Raw genomic sequence first — 13,851 nt, forward strand, 5'->3', positions numbered from 1 at the left:
TTATTTATTTATTATTATTATTACTTGTTTGTTTATGATCACATATCCCACATTGCGTTGTGTGCTTATGGTAAATACAGTATGTGCTGATAGAGCATAACTGAGCATTGTAGCTTCTGTTATTGCGGTGTCATCATGAAATGTTGACCAGACATTCAAACGAAAAAGGTGTCTTGCAACAGCTATCTTCTTCTATCCCGTTGCCTGAAAGAAGCACAAAATAAATGCTGTTAAAACTGATCAAAAATAATGTACATGAAATGGGTTCCCAACATGCCAATTGTTGAGCATGAACAAATGAATTAAAGCTCTCTCCATGCTTCTCCCACTATTTGTAACATATTTAGATACTTATGCTGTCAGCTGTGCACTCTGTGGCTGTCTATATCCGTAAAAGGTAAACAGCCTGCAGCTCTGCCTTGGCCTGATAAAGAAGTCAGGTCTGTCAGAAGAATTTTACAGCCCAAATGTTGTGCCAGAATCAGTTCAAGTAACATATCCTGAAAGAGTATTCTGAAGCATTGTGTTCTGTTTCCGGCTGGGATTGTAGTGTCATGTAGCCATTGTTTTGTTTTATCTCTCTGCCTGCCTGTCTATCCATAGCACTTTGCCATTCTTCTGAAATACATCATCCATGTGGCCATACCTGACATTCCTATGTGGGTCCGAGAGGAGATGGCTAAACTGGAATATCAGCGCAGGGAGGCCTTTAAGGTAAATTTTGTGACAATGCAAGACCAAGAAAGTTTCATTTGAGAGCGATAGAGTTCAAGTTCAAGAACTATTCAGGCTGTTTGAACAAGCCCTCAAAAGACTACCTCATTATTTGCAGAGTACTGTATTATTAAAAAAAAATCTATATCAGCAGCCATCATAGGAGCCAACCTTTCTGCTGAAAACATACTGTAGTGCAGCATTCCAGCTTTCTTTTTGAAGAAGAATTCCTTGTTTTACACCTCTGGTGATATTTAAGCAAGAACACTCTTGAGAAATACAATTTGTAGGACATGGGACAGATATTAAGCTGTAGTGGACCCTGCAGTGCTAATGCAAGGTTCTTACTCTAGTAAGAGATTTATTAGGTGGGTAGTACTGCAATATTGTAATGGTTAGCTGGGTTCGTGCTGATTCTAGTAAATACATTGTGGGAATATTTCCCTTCCTCTGCAGAAGCATGAGCGGCAGGCACAGCAGCATTACCAGCAGCTGCAGAGGAGGAAGAGGGAGGAGGAAGAGAGGCAGAGGCAGGCGGAGCACATGGCCCGTAGGGAAAGGGAGCGAGAGGACAGCAAGGGTGACTCCTCCGGGGATCACCACCACGACAAAAGTCACGGCAGCAAATCACGCCCCGGCGTTGGAGGAGGAGGGGGTGGCGGGTCAGAGAAACCCAAGAGGCCCAGCTCCCTGCTGGCCAACAATAATGTGATGAAGCTGAAACAGATCATCCCGCTGCAGAGTAAGTTCTCCTCGAGTGGTGCCCGCTCCCCACAGTCACCCACCGGCAGTGAGCCAAAGCTGCCGGGGTTCCTGAGCTTCAAATTCCTCAAGTCACCTGAGAATAAGAAGGAAGGTGCTGCGGCTTCTGTGGCTGCCGCCACAACCACTAATGCCACAGCAACATCCTCATCGTCATCATCTTCATCATCAGGTAGCAGCTCTCAGGAGCGTTCTCAGTCACCCAGCAAAGCCTTCAATCCTGGGAAACTGTTTAATTTTGGGAAATCGGAGGGAGGGACATGTGCGAATGGGGCTCCGCTGCCCAGATCCGGGGAAGGATCGTCATCACAAACATCAGAGAGACAACCTTCCAGGTCTGACTTGAACGGTGTTCCAGACGAGATCCCCTCGCCTGGAGGGGAAGAGTCCGAGAACGGACATTCAACAGACTTGGACACGGCTGGCTCCAAAGTCTAGTAGCTGCAGAGAACAAACTTTTCTTTGGTTACATCTCAACTGAAGAAGTGATGTGTTTACTGTGAGGAAAGGTTTGACCTAGCCTCTGTATTGTCATAGGCCATGTGTAGAAGTACATGAAACAGAGAGAGGAAAAGATGAAGCTGATGAGAGATGACAGTTGTTTTGGTTTGCTTTTTTGCTGAGAGACAGAAAAACAAGGCTTTATAAGAAAGACATAAACCTTCCTATTATGACTGAATAAAAACACACACACACACACACACACACACACACACACACACACACACACACACATCCCTTACACACACAAACATACAAATCCTTCCTTGTCTGCAATACATAAAGAAATGCATGAGCTGCGTTTCTAATATTTTTAAGCCTTTAAAGCAGAGAGCTGTGTTTCTTGATTTCTTCTAGTCAGAAATTGTAATCATCTCGGTGGCCTCCCAGAAGGGCATAACAGCTTGTTATGGAGGAAAAAGATTTTAAAAACAAATACAGTGGTATGAAAGCGTCACCGATTTTACATCAAATAACTACTGAGAGTGTTCTTTAGCTGTCACAACACGAGTGATCATTAGATATCTCATTTTTAACTGTGAGGAAATCTTGGGCCCCTCACTTTTGTACTAAAGTGGAAAAATGGAATAGCAATATCAGTGATTGTTTTAATTATTCTTATCAATCATCACACAAACGCTCCCTTAATAAGCATCCCTGATATATCGCCAGCTTTATTTTCAAAGCAGAGGTGATGTCTGAGCTTTGTACATTTCCTCCCACCCTGTGGCAGACTCAGATTTGTTTGAAAAGAGAATAACGAGCTTATTAAGATGAGTATTTTTCCCAACGGAGCAAGTGGAAGAGAGACAAGAACAAGCAGAAAAATAAATAAAAGCAGAAGTAGACAAAGGTGATTTTGAAAAAAATGGAGCGTGGAAGCCTGTTGAGTTCTGTTATCCATCCGAGCCCGTAGAGCACCTTGTAAACACAGATGGTGCTCCATTCCACACACACACTAACCAGACTTGGCAACCGAGCGCAGAGTTAAAGAAGTAACATTTGCACTAAACCCTGACGTCCTGCATAGAAACGTATCTCTCTCTGCAGGAGAGAGAGCCAACACCAGCCTGCCTCATAACATTATGCAAAAGCTGGATTGTTTGTTTTCCTCCTGTCACACAGTACATGCTATCTTCTCATCTGTCCCTGCTCTTAGCAACTGTGGGATTTTCCCAGATATTCAGATGAGGCTTTTTTTTAACAATAGTTGCTCTTATTTATGTTGAGCTCCATACGTTTTTTTTATAAACACCATTTGCTGATGATTGAGAGTTTCCTTTTTTTAACCAAACTGTAATTTTTTCAGGTTATACTGTTATCCCCAAGATGTCTGTTCTGTATATTCTGTTAATCATGTACTTCAACACTGTTTATGGAAACAATGCTCCTCAAGTAAGCAAGCCCCTGATCATCTGCCATTAACCGGTATTCCACTTCTGCAGGGTCTCCAGACGGTGGTGCCGCAATTTGTCTGCAGAGAAAAATGCGTTGTTAAACTGCTGATTTCGATTCACTATTGGCTATTTACCCATGACATCGGTGTCTAGTTATTGGTATACAGCAGGGGCAGCGAAGTTAGTGTCTGGCCGCAGTAGAAGAGCACTTGGAAAAAGGGAAAATGCATTATGGGGTCAAAAGATAAGGTACACAGTGAGAAAAGCTTCAGAGGCCGTTGCACTGTAGGTTGAGAGACAGACACATTAACTATGCATTTCCACACCATCACCACTGGCAAGGATTTTGGCAATAACTGAGTTGTAGGAGACTTACATGTAATACAGTAAGTCTAGACTAACCTCCCCACCTGCAGCAACAATTTGTACTGCATTCTCCCCAGCCAGTTAAAATAATAACAATGATCTCATCCATCTACCGCTTTGTGTTTTACAGAATCTGTCTGTTCTCGGGATGATGATCACATGGTTTCAGCCAGGTTTTTTCTATATATTTTTTTTGCTCCTTTCATGTGTCTGTGACAACATTACAATAAGTAAAGTCCACCTTTCAGTCACATGCCTAAAGAAAATACAAAAATGTACTTCCGCAGGAAGGCAAAAAGATCTTACTGACATTAAATGCAATAAGGAAAATAGGACAATTGTGTAGACACAGTATATTTTACTGGCAATCTACAGTACGTTCTTTACTATATTTGGAAGTCGTGTTCATCATACATGTAAAATGAGAAGTGCACGGCTGAGAGAAATTTAATGTCTTCAGTGTCTTCGTGTTTCATTCTCACAGGCTGGCCATTGTTAAAGGGAAACTTCAGAGCAGACTTCAATGCAGATCAAGATGTTACAGCATAGCTGAGCATAGTCTCATCTAAACATTTATTCTTGCAGCATTTGGATTTCAGGGATGAATGACGCCACGATGCAATAGAGTCTATTTCATCACCATTTTAAAAGTTTATTTAGAAAGAATGAGCCAGTGCCCCAGTAGAGAAAAACTGGAGTGAAAAGGCAGAAATAAGGGCATTTGCTCTCACTGGCATATCACAGTGGGGCTTAGGTCATGCCTCCATGTACGTAGTTCCTCCTTATTCAGGGAAAATTTGCAACTTCGCAGAATAGAAATGGATACCATTAACCAACTTATCACGTTTATCATCCTTGCACTCTTGGCAGCAGCAACATATTGCATATTGTTATAATGGGAGTTCTTTAAATAAGCATTAACTGAAGTAAAGTAACAGGTACTGAATAGTTTTGCCACGCCAGTGAACGTATCACCGTTTTCTTGGGTCAAGCACAGGCTTCTCTCGCATAAGGACGGCAGCTCATACAGCTGAGACTGAACAGTTCTTTTAGGAGTTTAGGTTTATTGTATTCACGCTTTACAAGTCAGTCTAATGTGAAATTGGTGGAAAAGGACAGAGTGAATTTAGTAAATGTACTGTTTTCTGGACTTTAAGAGTGGATGTGAACAGGTGAGACTCTCACCACAGCTACATTAAAACCCGACCCAAACCTCAAAGTTTTACATGAGTCATCCTCCATAGAAGCCTCACTTACTCAACATCATATGCTCTTCCAATGTACCACTGTACAAAAAAAAAAAAAAAAAATCTTTTAAAGAAAAATTCTTGGAAATGGGACTATTTATTTCTTTTAATTTATTTTGTCATATTTTTGTAAGACCTGAAAAATAGTTAATAAAACTATTTCAAATGCATTGTATGTGTTGTGACCAACTTGTTCCTGCAAAGCCATCTCTGCGCATCTTTTTTAGCCTCAAGATTAGGACTTACAAAATCTCCCAAAGTCCAGGGTTTCAGAAATATAATTGTATTTAAAGTACCACATGACAAAAACCCAGTTTCAATCCAGTTTTATTTCAGCAAAGCTAAAAAGAATATCTAAAACACATGATGGGGCAAGGCTTAGTGTGTAGAAGAACAGTCTATCTGAGCAGAAGCATAACATGGTTTTTTTACGCTTCAAAAACAGACAGGGTATTTACACTGTATGTAACCCACGCTGCAGCATCAACCGATAAAAGGACAGGAGGCTTTGATGTGGCTCTGATGGGCAGTGGTAAGAACATTTAATAAAAAGCTTTATTCAGTGTTGTACAGTATATGACACCAATACAAACTGAATCTCTGGAACAAGGCAGGATGGCGACTGCACTTTGCTGTGCATGCTTATTGTGCATTCTATGGCTGAAAATATAACACCCCTTTCAATCCCACTGTGATCATCTAAGCCAGCTCTCGGACAAAAACCATGTGGGGCTGTCACAAAGATAGGGCGAACAGCACAGCTATCCCGGGCCCCGAGCTGGGGGAGCAAAAGGGTCCGAACCGCGACGACAGGTTGTAAGGCCTCCAGGCTAATACCTTCCGCAGTCACACGAATTAACACCACAGCCCCAACACCCCTGAAGTTTTATTACTGGTCCAGGAATATAAGACCCAGCTGTGAAAACATCAACATGCAGGGCAAGATAACATCCACTGGACATGGGGCTCTCGTCTTTACTTTCACAAGGGTGATTTTCTATTGTATCCACAGGCATGTATTAGTTTACAAAAAGGCAGACACAAAGATATTCCATTGGATAAACTAATTCTGGTATTGGTAATTATTTACACACAACATAATGTATTCTCTTACCCATTTCCATACATTGCTATACATATTTTTCTTCACTATCTGTGCTGTTACCAAGTTGTGCAACTGAAATTCCAACAATATGATGAACATATTCACACTTGGAAGTAACTTTTTCCATTCTTTTTCTTTTACATCTGTTGTTGAAAGAAAAGCGTAAACTCAAGGCCGAACCCTCTCTTACTAGCTTTGACTGGCCAGAAGGTGGTGCTAGATGTAAAAATATTTCTCCGACACCAACACAACATTTATCCTACAAGCACAAGTCCCAGAATAGAATGAAGATATGCATATTCACAATAAGCACACGTCTAAGGGGAAGAGTTGCTTCTACTTTGTGCTGTTCTTCACAGTGCATTCTTGGTTCTGTTGATTCAAACAGTGTGGAAAAATGTTGCAGTGCCCCCATGTGGTTGCAGAGTGGGCAGTGAAACGGAGAGGGCGGGCACTGTGGTTGGCAGGAAGCTCATTGCCATACATAAACAATAATAGTTATAATAAAATTAAAACTGTAACAAAATGTTATCTTTGCACAAATCAGGACAGACTCTCCAGGAGACAGAAGGCTACACAAGTCATGTACCAGTTATGAGACTGATTTTAAGAGTAGTGTCTGACTTTATCTGTCAAGTCCATCTCTGACTTTAAATCTGCTCTGACACTTTTTCAACTATTCACTCACCCCACACGTACGGTACAACACACAATAGACACAGACTCACAGCTCAGCATGCATACAAACATATACACATATACTAACCCACACAGGGAATAGCCACCATTAATTAAAGAAACACCAGTATAAAGTCCCCCTCCCCCCCAGTGATGGCTCTCTTCTGTCAATGTCAGTGACTAACTGTGACTCTGACACCTTTTAATCCAATCGATCTTTACACCATTAATGGCTGCTTTATTGATAGGAATTTCGCTACTTCTTTATGGGTTATTCTCAATTTCATGCCAGGAAAGGCATCCTGCCATAGTACAGAATGGTCAGAAGTCTTTATTCAGGTGGGATTATCCATCCATTATCCATTTGTTTTTGTTAGGTTATATTGCCTATACCCTGTACACACAAACACACATACATTCACGCACACATACACACGCACACATATTTATGAGTCCTCATTCATCTCTTGGCTATCTGTCCTGGCGATCTTCCTTGGGGGTGCTGGGCTGTCGCCCTCACCTTGTTCCTGTTCCCTTTTCTTTGCTGCATTCTGTTTGACACAAAGGATTGTACAGCAGTCAGTCCAGTTAAAGAGTTTCTTTTTAATAACAATCAAGCTACAAAGACCAAAGATTAATCACTGTTTTATGATGCTCATAATTAAATGAGACCTAATAAAGACTCCGAAAATTACTGTCAATAAATGAAGCGGGACTTATGAAATTAACTTCAAAGGACTGCACATGCTCACCTTTTTGTCCCACTGCTGATGGAGGTAACGCAGGAGGATGTTGGTTTTCTCTGTTACAATAACTGTAGAGCAAACACAGCCAGCATATTACTGACAAATTATGTTTAAGGTTGATCAGTTTAGAGCACAGCCTCCACAAAAACAATGAGAGTGTAGACTTGGTTAATAGATTATAAAATATATATATATATAAAATGTATTTATTGAAAACGCGTTAGTGATCAACCCCCACAAAATGTTCTGTTAATAACGGTTTACTGTCTGGTCATGGTTTAATATTGAAGACTGTTCTCCCAGAGTATTTTTTGTGAGTTTGGTACTTACTTTGTTCAGAGGGGTATTCACGTGTTGGAAGGTACACAGAGGGCCTCCGATTCTGTAAAACAGGACAGAAAGCAGTTACAAATTGCTGCTGTGCATTCTCCTTATGCACTGTTGATCTTGATATAATGAGCAACTATTTTATACAATCGTTAAACATCCATAGCAACTATTCAGTGGGATTAATGACAGTATGAGGAAATAAATATGATAGGCTACTTACAGATGCTTTACAAACAGAGTCTGCATGGAATCTGCTGAAATTACTCTTGTTGTAGACAGGAAGTCCTTTCAAGAAATCAGCCTGTGGGAAGAGGGTGAGGTTTACCAAATGTCTTTTCTTTCATCTTGCATTTAATGCGAGCGTAAAGACTGCAAGCCTTTGGCTATCTGTCTATCTGTGCTCCACAAAGATTCTACTTTTAACAAACAGACTACTGTTGTTATTCACCCGTGGCATTGCATAACAACAATGTCACTTACTAGAGCTTTCTAATACAGATGTTTGATTGGCGGAGATGTTCCTGCAAATGACTGTGGATGCAAGGTAACAGTGTCTGGGTCGGTGCTGGGCGTTCCCTCATCTTAGCAACCCCGGCACGCTAACGGGCCTGCCGCTCTCCCTGTAACATCCCCGGTAACCTCCAGTAACCGAAGGTGATGATATCAGATAAGACTGTACGGCAAGAGGTTTCAAATTAGCAGGTCTGGGCTGAGCACAAGACGATGTCAGCTTGGCCTTGGTAAATGAATGCCCACAGGAGAAGCAGGTGTGGCTAGCAGCTAACTATTACTTAGCAAGCTCGCTGTTACCATATGTCCTCTGAGAACTGTTGTGCAGTTTATTAAGATAAATTTCCAAATGTGGCGTGTGTATAATAATTACCTTCTCCATTATAATGGTAGAAACGTCGAAACGCCGACTTGTGGACTTCGCTTGGTATCTGTTGTGCTGATCGTGGCAGACAGTGTGAGTATCTTACGGTTAGCCGCGCTAGCTTACTGGCTAGTCCACCGGGGCAGCTGTCCTATCGGGTACTCTTGGCAAACAAAACTACGACCTTCACGCACAAGTTGTTGTTTCCATTCTAGATCCCAATGTCCATGAAAAAAAGGATACCACAATCAGAAAAAATAGCCCAAGTTGTCATGGCATGAGTTAGCAAAGCTAGTTACACAGGACTCCTTCAGCTAGCACGATGGTAGCGATGCTTTCTTGGCCACGCCCCGAGAGCGCCCATTGGCCTATCTTTGCACTCACGTGGTAGCAGCTCGACCGGACAGCCAATCATTAAACAGACCATAGGCCAGGCAATTGACTTGGTAATCTGCTCTGCACGTGATGAGCTTCATTATAAAAACTATCAGCAACTGATTGATCCTCCAGTATGGAAAGTGTTTTTAACTACATGCATTTCCTACGTGTGCCGATCTTTATCTATACACAGTGAAGCCCATGGCAAAGTTAACGGGGCTTATTCTATTCTATTCTATTATTATGTTATCAGAATTAGATACTAACACATCCTGTATTTTGACTCAGCTGGTAGGTCATCTGATGAGTTTACCACATTATGAGATGTTTTAACCGTGAACTGATATGCTGGGTCAGCATAAGAGCACGGCAGTCGCTGAAATTCCATATGACTGAAGAGAGTCAAATTATTTGCTTTATATTGCTTAAACCTGTAGATCCACTGATGCTTAAAAAATATAAGAGTATATAGCATTTCGCGTGTTTGAGCTTTACTAAATCAGGTGAAAGGTGCCCTGCAGACATGTTTTAAGACACTTTCTTAGATTTTAGGTAAGCACAGAGAAAAGAAAACGGTCTTCTGGTGTCAAACTGTGCACATACACCAATCTGCAATATGAAGGTCAAACCTCTAAGCGAAGCAAAAATAAGCAAAACGCATCTTTGAGTGGAAGGGGACCTTAGAATATGGCTTTACAGCTGAAACCATGCTTCCGTCCTTTTTTTGTGACTCTACTCTTATTTGATGATCTTTGATACAAAGGTGTATGCTCTTTTCAGCTCTCTCGCACTACAACGCAAGAGTATAGTATTATTGATATCAGTACATCATAGTTTATGGCCATCACAGTATGTAAAGATAAGCTTTTGCATGAACCTTAATGTGTTACGGCTGGAGGGAGACCTAAATAATACAGTAAGTGAATGGGTGGGTTTTACTTGGTCTTGATTTCTGTGGACTGTTCTCACCTCATCCTGGCGCCTGCATCCTTGGACTCCTAACAGGTGGTTACCTAGCAACAACAGCCATGGCATCTGCCATAGCACCAGCTCCTTATGACGCTGGAGAATGGGAGCTTGTGCATGCTTACTGGAGAGGATTTGGCTAAAACAGATTATAGACTATGTTTTAAAGATTAAAATACAAAATAATGACAAGTTACAGGGAGGAGATGCCTTTCTTTCTCTTCTTGTCCCACTACCGACCGCAGCATTTTCTAAATCTATGTTGCCAAATGCTTTCGACTAAGTAAGCAATTGCTGAAAACATGAAACGGGTAAAACTACCAACAGAAACGTTTTCAAACAGACAGGCAAGGAAACAGAATGAAAAACAAGATAATTGGTAGAAAGCAGCTGTTAAGATTATGAACCAGATTATCAGATCATTATTACTAAATCACAGAACTAAAAAGGACAGACGAAGCTTGTTCTTATTAATGGCTTACAAGCGATCTATAAAGCAAAAAAAACGATTTATTTACCACAGTAAAGCCATTATTAACAGCTCATCTACAGTTTATAAATGGTTCCTTATCAACAAGTAGCACCACTCAGGTGAGCAAAGCAACCGGATTTAAAGGGAAATGGTGACTTGCCGTAGCCAACTTGATCTGGTTTTTCTGTGTGACAGCCGCCACTTTTTGCAGTGCGGCTACACCTCAGCTCATAAGGCTTCTGAACACACATCTACACTCTACGTGGTAAAAGCCCCGTAAGGTCACCAGTGGACGGGTAATAACGCATGAACCTTAAGGCCACCCGTTCATGGTGGCCAGGGGTTTGCGGACTTACTAAATGTAACTGCGGGCCACCATGTGATAAAATTCGGTCGTCATCTGTTATTGTTTTTGTTGAACCCCCCCCACCCCCAGCACCACCACCACCACCACCGTGGATGTATCCACTGGTTGTTTCGCGTCACATTGCAGCAGGGGGCAGCCCCTCACTTCCACGAACGCAGCCGGGAGGCTACAGTGGCTCAGTCGCACCGGCGGCTGATGGATTTAAAATACGCCGACGTCCCGCTGAGCTCCGGTGAGTCTCCGAGGTTCCTGCTCGGAGCTGGAGCGCTGGAGGAGGCAGGTACGTGGGTCTGCCTCTGCGCCACAGAAAGACGTGCCGTCGCTGGTCTGGCGGTGGCCGCCGTGTGGTGCCTACCTACGGGACACCAGGATCCAGATAAATTAGATTATTGGATTGACTGCAACAGATTATAGCTCCCCTACTTCCTCGATGCCTCATAAGCAAAACCACATCAATTTGACCATATATCACGCGGAGTTTTCGGATATATAGAGGTAGGTATTTAACTTAATGCGCCGTGTTTTTGTTTTTTCTTGTACTGTGGTTGTTTTGATCATCATAGCCTGCGGATTTTGGCAGAAGACGTTAAGTAGGTCGCTACGTGAATTACGCTGCTTCCGACCGAGACACTCGGGTTATTTAGTGTTTCGAGCGTAAAATTCAAAAATTGAATTCCGTTGGGCGATAGAGTCTGAAGCAAAAAAAAAGGAAAACACTTGCACGCTTGCCTCATTTGCTGCATCAGACCACAGTGAGTGGCCTGTTCAATTCGCGTTTTATTGACATTAGCGAATGGATGGGGCCATTTCACCCAAATCCACCAGGTAAAAGACGTCTTAATTCATTAATAAATTAAATAGGAACAAGCCCACTGCAGTGGGCTTTGAAGAGCTCGTAGTTTGTTTGTTTTTTTTTCTCTTGTGAAACGTTTATTTCCTTTTCGCTCAAATTGACATCAAATTACCACATGTTAGGTACAGTATGTGTAAGGTTTTGCATTTTTGCTGAATTGACACTATAAATGTCCATTTTGAATAATTCGTTCAATTTATCAAACCAATTTCTTTTTATTTTTGAATGAATTCCGTGGTGCAGAACATGCTCTAGACCGCCCTCCTACAGGACGCAGCTTTCTCATAAAACTGTGGCTAAATGCTTAATAAATAACTTATCTCATTCAAAGCTGTAGTGTTTTTCATTAGTTCTGTCTAAATCATTCTTCTTCATACAAAGCAGCAGCCGGACAGCGAGGATTTAAGACATAAGACATGTAGCCTATTACACAATGCTGTGATTCAGTTCTCCCATGCTGCATCTTTTGCTTTGCAGTGGTTCTCAAGAAAGATGTGTTTCACAGGTAAATACATAGAAATTATCTATAGAAGTTGCGGGATACTAGCAAGCAAGTGCAGAACCCAGGCATATTTAAAAGTCAAACACACAAATTTTTAATGTTCAGTGACAAATCTTTTATCAGCATCGAACCTGCAGACCTGTAGTGGTTTTTAATCTCCGTGGCAGTCCCTGCTCTTTTTTTTTTTCCGGGTCCCCACTGTGATTGAGTCTGACCTGCGTGAATTGTTATATAACGGGCCTCCCGCAGCCGCCGACAACAGAGGCCGTGTAGAGACTGCAACAGGACGCAGACCCACAGACAGGGGTGACAGCAGGGCATCATAAGATGTCTAAATGGAGGAGGAGGAAACCTCCCACAATTAAGACAGACACATCTCTGGGATACTGCTTTCTATACATAACATTTTATTCAGTTTGAACCGTTGGTCAGGGTTTAGGATTGGTCGGCTGCTGTCAGTTCAATCCTAAAACCAGCCTGATAAATCCAAGCGGGAACTGAATGGGAAGCCCACGCCTCTCCCCAATAACCCTCCAATTAGGTGCTCTTAAACTAGGCATTTAACACTGCCGTTAAAGTGGCCAACAGAAGAGACACTGGTAGTGCTTCCAGGTAGTGCTAGTTAGTCCCAAGTGCAATTTTGTTTCAGTGCTACTGAAAAAGAGGAGCCCACAGTTTTGTATGTGTTCTGGTTTTGTAATGGTGGGGGTTCGATGACTGCTGTCGCAGATTTGTTGAAAGACAGTCAGTGTATTTCACCTAACTGGATGAATCATGATATGCAGTATTACAAGTGGGACAAGCATTCAGTTGTCCTCTCCCTCAAGCTCAGTTATGAGACAGGCCGGACATTTTATGTTACCACGTGGGAGAGTCTTCCGCTCTGTGATTTGCCAGCCTACAAGTATTTCTTGCCACAAGAAAAATCTAACACCATATCCACTCCTGCTCCTTAAATAATATATGCAGACTTGATTAAAAAGAGACTGTGCTTGGGGACAGGTATATGTCATTCACGGCAGGATAGAATCTTATGGTACAACGCCATCTGCGTATCAGGGTACTGTCACAGAGAATCAGCCTGTTTTACTGTTTATTCTAATATTTGAAGTTGATGAGGGTAATATAGCGCTTTAAAATTGAGAGGGGGTGGATGGATGGATAAGAATTTTTAGGGGTAGACAAAGGGTTTTGGACTGGTTTAGACTAAGTAAGTAAAACATACATATTTATCCATGCCCGTGTTTAAATGGAAAGGAACACCGTGAATCACAGTATTGCTAAAAGGTGTTCAACAGTACAGAAAAAAAATAAGATTTGCATATATAACAGGCCACACCTTGTGCCTGGATAACGGATGCCTTTTGATTCCAGAACAATAATTAGAGGTGAATGCGTTGCCTCCTGCGATTTATAAATGGCCTGCTCAGCCTCCTTCAGTCAGTACACGTACAGCACTGCACAACACTGCTGTTTGGATAGAGGATGTGCAAGTATAAGCAAAAAGGGCATGAGAATAGCCAGCAAAGCAGGAATGCTGTATTACATTGTGTCCGTAATCCCCAGATGAAAGAAGTAGCTGATGGTTTGCAA

At 41.9% G+C, this 13,851-nt stretch overlaps 2 protein-coding genes across 2 annotated transcripts in view; one reads left to right on the top strand and one right to left on the bottom strand.

Annotated features, from left to right (window-relative positions):
* The window catches only part of ano8b (anoctamin 8b), a 38,059-nt gene extending 32,992 nt beyond the window's left edge, over nt 1–5,067 (top strand). Inside the window, exons 18-19 of the mRNA XM_040129622.1 lie at nt 604–714; nt 1,171–5,067. Of these exons, the coding sequence (XP_039985556.1) occupies nt 604–714; nt 1,171–1,914 (855 nt within the window). The 3' untranslated portion in view covers nt 1,915–5,067. The remainder of the gene's footprint in view (nt 1–603; nt 715–1,170) is intronic.
* Nucleotides 5,068–5,281: 214 nt separating this feature from the next.
* dda1 (DET1 and DDB1 associated 1) lies at nt 5,282–9,107 on the bottom strand. The gene is made up of 5 exons (XM_040129789.1): nt 8,730–9,107; nt 8,067–8,147; nt 7,847–7,898; nt 7,523–7,584; nt 5,282–7,321 (listed from the first exon to the last, which is right to left on the bottom strand). The coding sequence occupies exons 1-5, from the start codon at nt 8,736–8,738 to the stop codon at nt 7,217–7,219; spliced, it is 309 nt and encodes a 102-aa protein (XP_039985723.1). The 5' UTR covers nt 8,739–9,107; the 3' UTR covers nt 5,282–7,216.
* Between the last annotated feature and the right edge of the window lie 4,744 nt (nt 9,108–13,851).

This window comes from Xiphias gladius, chromosome 6 (genome assembly GCF_016859285.1).
Source record: "Xiphias gladius isolate SHS-SW01 ecotype Sanya breed wild chromosome 6, ASM1685928v1, whole genome shotgun sequence".
NCBI classification, from domain to species: Eukaryota; Metazoa; Chordata; class Actinopteri; order Istiophoriformes; family Xiphiidae; genus Xiphias; species Xiphias gladius.